Source organism: Nicotiana sylvestris, chromosome 3, assembly GCF_000393655.2.
Source record: "Nicotiana sylvestris chromosome 3, ASM39365v2, whole genome shotgun sequence".
NCBI lineage: Eukaryota > Viridiplantae > Streptophyta > Magnoliopsida > Solanales > Solanaceae > Nicotiana > Nicotiana sylvestris.
The window spans coordinates 165,107,255-165,117,666 of NC_091059.1; the positions used below are offsets into that span (position 1 = coordinate 165,107,255).

At 38.5% G+C, this 10,412-nt stretch overlaps 2 protein-coding genes across 2 annotated transcripts; one reads left to right on the top strand and one right to left on the bottom strand.

Annotated features, from left to right (window-relative positions):
- Positions 1-965: 965 nt before the first annotated feature.
- On the top strand, positions 966-1,845 carry LOC104221536 (kunitz trypsin inhibitor 5-like). The gene has a single exon (XM_009772602.2). The coding sequence runs from the start codon at positions 1,020-1,022 to the stop codon at positions 1,689-1,691; it is 672 nt and encodes a 223-aa protein (XP_009770904.1). The 5' UTR covers positions 966-1,019; the 3' UTR covers positions 1,692-1,845.
- A 30-nt stretch (positions 1,846-1,875) lies between these two features.
- LOC138888295 (secreted RxLR effector protein 161-like) lies at positions 1,876-3,278 on the bottom strand. Its single transcript, XM_070170141.1, has 2 exons — positions 2,755-3,278; positions 1,876-1,879 (listed from the first exon to the last, which is right to left on the bottom strand). Exons 1-2 carry the CDS (start codon positions 3,276-3,278, stop codon positions 1,876-1,878), a joined length of 528 nt encoding a protein of 175 aa, XP_070026242.1.
- Positions 3,279-10,412: the final 7,134 nt, after the last annotated feature.

A 10,412-nucleotide genomic window follows, 5' to 3' on the forward strand; every position in this document is an offset into this window, starting at 1 on the left:
TAGTAGCTATATAACAATAAAAATAAAAAGCTCTATAAACTCAAGTTTCAATGGACCAGTGGTGACATACAGCAACCCTAGTGGAATTCACCCCAAAAGCAGCCTGTGCAGTTTCATTGGGGCAAACATATATAAATACCAAGATCGAACTTCATGTTTACGAAATTAAAGGCAAATTGAGACATAATATATATTCCCTCTTAGAGCCAATCAACTCCAATAATTCGTTCATTTTATGATGAGTATTGTTCAAGACTGAATTTCAAAAAATGTGGGACTTTCCACCACCCCTTTTGCAAGCTCAGACAACTGAAGCATAATAACAAAGTATGGAAACCAAACATTAGGAAGGATGAGTAGCTCTAATACTGTAAAATGGACTTAACAGTAAACTCATCTTGAAAAGCTAACTCGTATCATTAGAATTTTTTAAGACAAAGAAAATAACAGCTCAATTTGTGAACCAACATGCATGGAAAACTTTATTAATCTCTTAAAACCGGGATATCTGTATTAATTCTGTTTGAAACAGTATATGGACCTGTAACAGTACAATTGTCACGTTGAATTAATGGTATAATATTAATAGTAAAAAAACAAGCAATCGTGGGACACGTTAAATGGGAGTATAGTACTAATATATAGTGGAAAAATAATCAAATCTTGGGACCATTACCAGGGAAGACGATATAGATTACTTCAAACATATTAAGCACCCATGCTAATTTACTAAACAACTCAAATATTTAACTAAACAATTTGTCTCTCTCTTGTTTTGAAAATTCCTAGTCTTTAATATTCTTTTCCGTACGCGTGAGCAATTGTTCAACCGTATGATGCATGTATCGAGTAGCAATAATTAAGAATAAAAAACAAAACAACTACAGTATTACTAAGCATGTTTTCACCACCATGTTTCACATGCGAGCAAAATCTGTTATCTATAAATTCAGGCTCAGTTCCGAGCTCATCCATCACCAATTAATAAGCGCAGCTAGTACTAAATCAAAGAATTGAAAATGAAGATGTTTATTTTGCTTTCGTTCCTCCATCTCCTTATTGCCTTTTCCTCTTGTAATGCTAGAATAACAACTCCGAACCAGCTCTTGCCTCCTCCGGTGCGTGACAATCAAGGCGAGATTCTCACATCAGACTCCAGGTACTTCATGTTGCCTGGAGCTGGTGGTGGCGGAGTAACACGAGACTTGGGAAATGGAACTGAAACCAGCTCTAGTTTCGTTTGTCCATTTCAAGTGGTGCAGTCTCGAAAAGATCTAGACCCCGGCATGCCTGTGTTTCTAAAACCTCTTAATAACCAAGTTACAAAGATCACTGAATCAACTTCTCTTAACATCAAGTTCTATCTTAATCCAACTTTCGCATGTGCTGACAACTTAGTGTGGATGGTTGAAGGTTTTCCAGGAACACAGAGTCCGTTTTTCTTGTCAACTAACGGAGTAGAAGGAGATCCCTTACAAATGACCAGCTGGTTTCAGATTAAGAAATTTAATGATCATCCTACTGATTATTCTTACAAGTTGGTTTTTTGTCCATGGGGAGAATCCTTCTGCAGTGACATTGGAATCGAGGTAGTTGACCGACAAAGGCGTTTGGCTTTGACTTTGAGCCCCAATAATACCTACCGATTTGTGTTCGTCAAAGATATAAGCCAAGGAATATCGATTATATGATGCGAATCCTAAATCTAGCTAGCTCTTGTATTGTCTAAATAATCTTATGCATGCGTAGACTGCATATATATATGCCCATGCATAAGACAATTTCCTTCGGAATAATAAGGAGTATTGAAATCTTAATGAATACTATATACCCTGTTCTTCGTAATTAATTTCCTCTATGTGGTACTAGTATTTATTATCTACAGAGTCAAAGGCATGAAACTTAAACTTTTTCTTATAAGTAGTACTAGTACTTTTTATGTGTTTTTCAAATACTACATAATAAGTGTCAATTTAAATTTCAATGTTCTCTTTCCTTTTAATTCGTTTTCTTTTTTCAGTCTTTTAGGTAATACAAATTTATTTTAATTTATTTAAAAAAGTAGGTGTTGGAAATTCTTAGCACAAGTAATATTTTACAGCTAATAATTAAGCGAACGAGGGGATGGGTGCTCCTACGCTTAAGCTCTCAGCATTAATGTTTGTCACTTCGAGATTGTTGCGGAAGCCAAATGTATATAGTGTGAATGAGTTACAATTACTATACCAAAAATTATGGCAGCCACTAAATAATAAATAAGACAATAAAGCAACAATAAAAGGAACACCAGAATTTACGAGGTTCGCCAATTTTGCCTACTTCCTCGGACACAACCAATATTTTATTCCACTCCAAAATACAAGTGAAATGATACTAAAGAGAGAAGATACAAATGTCGTAAGAAGATAAGAAGGCAAATGAGAGGTGTGTTTAAATCCTAAACATTAGGCCTTCTTTTATAGGGAAAAAATCCAAACCAAATATGTCACCCACCGATACCGATGTGGGACTTTTGACATTTTCAACAAATCTCCACCTTGGCAAAATTTCACATCTTCAATTTTCTCTCAATAACAAATTGGTTGTGTCTTCATCTTCAATCTTCAGTGTTCAACAATATTGATCAAATCCAAACAATGTTGAAACTTGACCGCAATCACCACCTTTGTCAGCATATCAGCAGGATTCTCCGTAGTATGAATTTTCTTTATCGTGACTCCACCTTCTTCTATGATTTCTCGTACGAAATGATACCTAACATTAATGTGCTTCATCCTTGCATGATAAACTTGGTTCTTCGCTAATTGAATAGCACTTTGACTATCACAAAAAATTGTGATACTTTTATGCCCAATACCAAGCTCTTTTAGCAACCCCTGAAGCCAAATTGCCTCTTTCACAGCCTTTGTAATAGTCATATACTCTGCCTCTGTTGTAGACAAAGCAATTGTTGACTGCAAAGTAGACTTCCAACTAACTAGTGCCTTTGCAAAAGTAAACACATAACCAGTAGTTGATCTTTGTTTGTCCAGATCGCCCGCAAAATCTGAGTCACAATATCCAACTACAGATTGATTGCCTTCCTGCTCAAAAACTAACCCAACATATACAGTATTATGAATATATTGTAGAATCCACTTCACAACTTGCCAATGCTCCTTTCCTGGATTATGCATATATGTGCTAATAACTCCAACGGCTTGTGAAATGTCAGATCTCGTGTAGACCATTGCATACATCAAGTTACCAACAACATTTGCGTATGGTACCCTTGACATATACTCCTGTTCAGCTTCATCTTTTGGCGACATAGTAGTACTTAGCTTAAAATGGGGAGCAAGTGGAGTACTAACTGGCTTAGTCTTCTCATCTATGCCAAAATGTTGTAGTACTCTCTTCAAATATTCCTTTCTGAGATAAACAGAGTTTCTTTGAACGTCTATCTCTTATTATCTCCATGCCAAGAATTTTCTTTGCCTCACCCAGATCCTTCATCTCGAACTCCTTCTTCAGTTGAATCTTCAACTTATCAATTTCTTCCGAATTCTCGGAAGCTATCAACATATCATCAACATATAGGAGAAGATACAAAAGAACCATCTTCAAGCTTGCGCAAATACATACAATGATTGTATTTGCTTCTCTTGTACCCTTGCCGCAACATAAACTTGTCAAATCGCTTGTACCATTGTCTAGAAGATTGTTTCAATCCGTACAATGATTTTTCAAGTTTTCATACCATATTTTCTTTTCCAGCAACTTTGAATCCTTCTGGCTGAGTCATGTATATTTCCTCCTCCAAGTTTCCATGTAAAAATGCAGTTTTTACATCCATTTGAACTAGTTCCAAATCCAACTGTGCTACCAAAGCCAACATAATTCTAATGGAGGAATATTTTACAACTGGAGAAAACACTTCATTGTAATCAATTCCCTCCTTTTGAGCATATCCTTTTGCCCATCAATCTTGCTTTGTAGCGAACATCTTCTTGGTTAGAAAATCTTTCTTTCTTTGCAAATAACCATTTGCACCCAATTGCTTTCTTTCCCTTCGGGAGATTGGCCAATCTCCATGTATGATTCTGATGAAGGGACTGTATTTCATAATTCATGACAATCCTCCACTTATCTTCTTCTGAACTTTAGACTACGTCTTTATAAGTGGTAGGAACATCATCACCTACAATTGAGGCGGCACAAGCAACCGTCTCTATAAGACGAACAAGTTTTGTTATTGTCTTTTTTGGTCTGCTAGTTGCAATTGATTCAAGATGTTGTTGAGGTTCCTGAGTTGGAAAATCCCTCTCTACTGGCTCTTCTTCTAGAGGATAATCTTTGTTTGTTTCCTCCTCTGCTTCTTGTGTAGGAAAAATAAATTTTCCCTCAAACTCCACCTGCTTAGAAGCACCTTTATTTTGTTTGGTATCTTCTGTTACCTTATTTACCATAGCAGATTCATCAAAGGTAACATCCCTGCTGAATATTACTTTCTTTGTCATAGGACACCATAAGCGATATCCTTTGACTCCAGAAGTAATTCCCATAAAAATAGCCTTCTTTGCCCTTGGATCCAATTTTGACTCCGTCACATGATAATATGCAGTTGAGCCAAACACGTGCAAAGAGTTATAATCTACAGCAGGTTTTCCATACCATTTTTCAAATGGTGTCTTGCCATCAATAGCAGCAGATGGTAGACGATTAATGAGGTGGCATGCATATGTAATTGCCTCAGCCCAAAATTCTTTGCCCAAGCCAGCATTGGACAACATACACCGTACCTTCTCCAGCAAGGTCCGGTTCATACGTTCTGCCACTCCATTCTGTTGTGGTGTATGTCTAACAGTGAAGTGTCGGATGATGCCATCATTTTCACAGACCTTATTGAAATGATCATTTTTGTATTCACCTCCATTGTCTGTGCGAATACACTTGATTCTCCTGCCTGTCTGATTCTCCACCATCATCTTCCATTTGAGAAAAATTCCCAACACTTCATCTTTGCTCTTCATTGTATACACCCATACTCTTCGGGAAAAATCATCAACAAAGGTTACAAAATAGTGCTTCCCACCCAATGAAGGTGTTTTGGAAGGACCCCAAACATCAGAGTGTACATAATCCAAAATGCCTTTAGTATTATGGATCGTTGTACCAAATTTAACCCTTGTCTGTTTCCCTTTGACACAATGCTCGCAAAACTCCAAGTTGCAAGCCTTTACTCCTTTTAACAATCCTTAATCTAATAAAGTTTTCAAAGATTTTCCTCCAGCATGTCCCAAACGCATGTGCCATAGCCTGGTTGCTTCTGCCTCTTTTTTGTCACTGGATGTTACTGTCATTGTCCCAATAACTGTACTACCGCGATAACGGTGTCACACCTCCTTTTTGCGCACCCGCGTGGGGTGAAGGAATTTTTCCAATTAAAGGACAATCGAAACGGGATTCGTTTATTTATTTCAGAGTCGCCACTTGGGAGATTTAGGGTATCCCAAGTCACCAATTTAATCCCGAATCGAGGAAAAGAATGACTCTGTATTACAGTTCGCGAACCAGAAATCCGGATAAGGAATTCTGTTAACCCGGGAGAAGGTATTAGGCATTCCCGAGTTCCGTGGTTCGAGCACGGTCACTCAACTGTCATATTCGGCTTGTTTATCTAATTTTATATAATTATGAGCTCATGTGCAAGTTTTAACTTTCAAACGCTTTTATCATTACTATTTTTTTATCAAGAATTGCAACATCGTGGAAACACGTCTCGAACCACGTCACATCAATGCACCCGTGGTTGTTGACACATTTCAACTTTGTTGAAATTTGGATTTGGGTCACATAAACGTGCACTCGAGTTTAAGAAGATAGCATTATTAAATACGCGCCTAAAGCGACTAGCGTATAATTATTTTGGGTGGGGCCGTGAAATTTGCTAAACGGCTCGTCCCGGAATCTAAGTACTCGAAATAATTATCCGTTGAGGGCCCCGCACTTTGGGTATTCTTGTTTGTCGAGGCTCGTCTCATTCGTTATTTATTATTATTATTATTATCATTGGGGGAATTTGCAACGTTGTGAAAACGCATCTCGAGCCACATCACAATCAATGCGCCCGTGATTAGAGACACATTTCGACTCCGTTGAGATTTGGATTTGGATCACATAATTGTGCACCTGAGTTTTAAGAAGGTAAGATTAATTAAATCGCGCCTAAAGAGTCTAACGCGTTATTATCTTTGGGTAAGGCCGTGGAGTTCGCTAAGCTGCCTATCCCGAGTTCTAAGTAATCAACATATACATCTTGTGAGGGCCCCACAATCTATGCGTTTTATTTGGCGAGGCTCGTCTCATTTTATTTAAAAGGGTGTCCTATAGTGGTTATGTTTTCTATTGAGTTTGTCTCTAATAATGAAAGAAGAAGAACGGTCCAACTTTATTTACATGCTTACAAGGTTGTTATAGTCGGGTTCCGAATATGATTTGCAAAATTCAAAACATGAACACGTATATGGGCCGTTGCTTAGATATTACGGGCCCAGGCCCAATGTGTATAACGTAAAACTCGGCCTGGGCCTTCCTTATTCCAATTGGGCCTATTTAACTTATTTGGTATATGTTTGACATTTAAAGGGGGGAACTGAAATATAATGTCCTGCTTGTCTTAATCAAGCCATATTCCTACCAACTAAAAAAAACCATTTGTTTAAGGAAGTAACTATTGAGTACCTAACATGCTTCTTGACAAATAATAATGAACTAATAGAACATAGCTACTACAACATTAGTCCCTTTTAATTATAAGCAACTCGTAGAGTTTTTCCAGCTAAATGATATGTGTAAAGGTTCAGTTACATCACAGCTGACTACATAGTTCTATTAGAGAAAGCGAACTATCATACATACAACTAATGTTCAATATATTTCTAAAGTGAATTCCAAAATAACTTCAACTTGTTCATTTCTTTGTATTCATGCTTCAAATTTCAGCCTACATTGATCAGTGTATCAGTGATGTACCTGGTATTTGGGAAAGCAAAAGAAATAGAGGAATGATCAGTGCAGCAGTAGCACACACACACAACAACAGCAGCAACAGAAAGGCAACACTCAGCAGCAAGCAACCCAGCAGTCAGATTTTTGAAGTCCAAACAAACCCATCAGGAAAAACCCAATAATAACCAGTAGAAAAAAACAACAATAGATTTGAGCCAAACAGAGGTCCAGTGAACTCAGAAAACCAAAAATGACTCAACTGAAACAGTGCTCTACCAGTAAAGGACCCAGTTTGTAGCTCAGCAGCACCAAAACAATATAAGCTAAGCAGAGAAGGAAACAGATGCAGAAAAGCAGTAGCTTCTGACTGTTATGGTCAAAAATCTAGCACACTCTAACTCTATATTATTCTGAAATTGGACTGACCCATTAAAGGTTGAAGGACCAGCCTTGTTTTTGCTTTTTCTTTTTATCTCTCAACACTCAAAACTCTTTAATGTAGAAGTTTTAGCTTTAACACTCTACCTCTCTCAATTTCTGATGTCCAACCCCTTACTCTACCCTAAATGAGCCTATTTATAGGCAAAATACAGGCAAGCCCCAGGCTGCCTCGTTCCCTTCAGACCTCAACTCTACCCATACCCCTTTATTTCCCAGTATTAGGTGTTTTGTGCCCCAAATGGTATGGGCAACTGACAATCCAACTGATCCCCCATCCATTCATTTTATTATTACTCAAATGGTATGGGCCTATTATAATACTCAACTAACATCCCATGCTACCAAGTTTTATTCCCCACTATTGTATTAGTTTAATCATACTTCAGTACCCTACTGTCAGCCCAACTTAAACTAACCATTTCTGATCTTTTCACACCCCCAAACTACCCTTGTTAACCCTTGGTTATTACTGTTTTACCCTGCTTCAACAACCTGAAATTTTGAACTTCTGAAAGTTCAAACTCAAGCTGCCCTAAACTGAGTTCTAGCTATTACACTACAGCTACAAACCATTCACAGATAATGTCAAACAATCAGCTAAACGACAATGATTCAATCAATCATATGAAGCTATACGAATCAGAATATTTGAACATTCAGTCCTATAAAACTAATCGACGACATTTATCTAATCGACTATACTAATTATAACATAGAACAATCAGTCGATTAAACAAATAATACGAACAGGGTCCCAAATGGCTTCAGACAACTTTGCACAAAACAGAGGAACATCATGAATGGAACACTTGACGACACTGATCAAATCGAGCATGTATATCACCATACGTATTCAACCATAAACAGAAGAATAATCGACCAAATAAAAAGGTCTTACGAAGATGGAGGAAATTGAAAGAACACATCAGAAATACCAAACAAACTAACTAAACATGTTAACAAACTCAAACAACATTCAAACAAAAAATAGAAAAGAAAAAGAGAACTTACTCTGGAAGCTCAACAACAAACGACCCAAGCTTTGACTGGACTTGACCATTTGAGGTCGAACAGACTTTAATCGAGGTGTTCTCAACCGAGAACACTTCGATTAAGGACTATTAAACCCCAACCCTGTATTTAAACTGGCCGGATTCCCAAAGTTCTTGTGTTCTAGGGTTCGAACAGTCCGATTTGGGGCTTGAGGATTTGTGGGTAGATTCGGACCAAACCAAGCTGGGTTTGGTCACGAGTGAGGGCAGGGTAATGACTGGTGTGAATCTAGCATGGGTTGGTGTAGATCGGGGTTTTGCTCGAATCTTCAAACGAATATTCGAGACGATGGGAAATGATTTGAAGCCAACGGTTTGCAGATCCGTGTCCAGGGGGTTGAGGTGCACTAGGGGTGTTAATTTGGTGGTCACCGACATCGTTGCCGCTGGGTTTATGGTGAGGGGATGGAAGGGCGGCGCTAGGGTTTGAATGGGGGATGCTGGGTTTGTGTCTGAGAGAGACGATGGAAGGGGGGGTATTCGGATAGGGGGCGTGGGTTGGGATATACGGAACGTGGCAATTAAGTTGAGCCGTTAGATCAAATGATCTCAACTGTTTGGATTAATTGGTGAGGGACAGGACGGGGTCGTTTGGTGTAGAAACAGGGTCGTTTGGTTTTAATGAGGGGCTAGGTTGACCCGGGTAAGCAGGTCGGGTTACGGGCGCGATTGTGGACCAATGGATGAGTATGGATGAACGGCTCAGATCAAACGCCCTATGCGGCGTCGTTTGGGGCGTGCCTGGAAGGCCTGGTTTTGGACTGGGTCATTGTATTGGTTTGGGCTTGATTTCAGTTGAATTTTTGGGCCCAAATCCGATATTTTCCTTCTTATAATTAAACAAAAATTCCTAAAAACCAAAATTAAACTACACGTATATTAATTAACACTTAACAACAGTTATCACATGAATTAAAACATTTAATAAAATCACCATGACAACAAAATAGAATAAAAATGCATATTTTTGTGTTTTTCGCTTTTAAAACCAAATAATGGTTAATTAATTCCTAAATGTACCATTAATTCCTAGATGCATGCAACATGTATTTTTTTGTATTTTTAAACTATAGCAAGGCGAGCATTTATGGACAAAACAATTATCAAAATGTCACACAAATCCTCAAAATTGTACCTGAAGGTAACTTGTTTTATTTCTTTTCCGATTTCTTTTGGAGTGGCTTCCGTGAAGCAAAAATCACGTGCTCACAGCTGCCCCTCTTTGTCCGAAAGCATAAAGAGCTTTTCGTGCAAAGATAAAGTGAGCACACACGAGCGACTTTGCTCGTTGGAAGACTCCGCGTGAAGCATTTTGTTTTTTTAAAAAAAGATTTAACCGAACCTTTGCTTCAAAGGTTTCCTACATATCCCTGGCTCGAAGGGGATTAGGTTAATGTAGTTCGGGAAGTGTTGGTAACTGGGACTACCATGGGACTACGATTTGCTGTTACTGCTGCTGCATGCTGTTACTACTACTTACCGGTCTCCTTATTACATTGTGCTTAAAAGAAAAATCAAGAAGCTAGGCTAGATAACGGATTACAAGATCCCATCCATCTTCCATTTGTTCTGGACGCCTTGCTTTCTTGTCGGCTTGCGTCTATTCCGGTGCTGCTATCTTCCGAAAGCTGATAGGGGTGACACCAACCTTTTGCTACTCTGAATACATTGTCTCACTGTCTAGTTTGGTCCACTGGGGATATGGCTTCCTTCATTAAGCTTTTCGGTGGTTCCTCTGGGAATACGGCTCTCTTCATTAAAACTTGTTATGCCGGGGATTTTTGTTGTAACCTTCTGCCTTCCGGTGGGTTACTGATTTCAAGACCTGAAGTATAAGACTGAAAAGTATTCCTCTCGTTATACAGGTGGGCGCCTGAATGCAAAAATATGAAATGTATTCCCTCGTTATGCTGGTGGGAGCCTAGGACA

Coding starts and splice junctions, on each gene's coding strand:
- LOC104221536 (XM_009772602.2), top strand. CDS start 1,020: ATGAAGATGTTTATTTTGCTTTCGTTCCTCCATCTCCTTATTGCCTTT.
- LOC138888295 (XM_070170141.1), bottom strand. CDS start 3,278: ATGTCAAGGGTACCATACGCAAATGTTGTTGGTAACTTGATGTATGCA.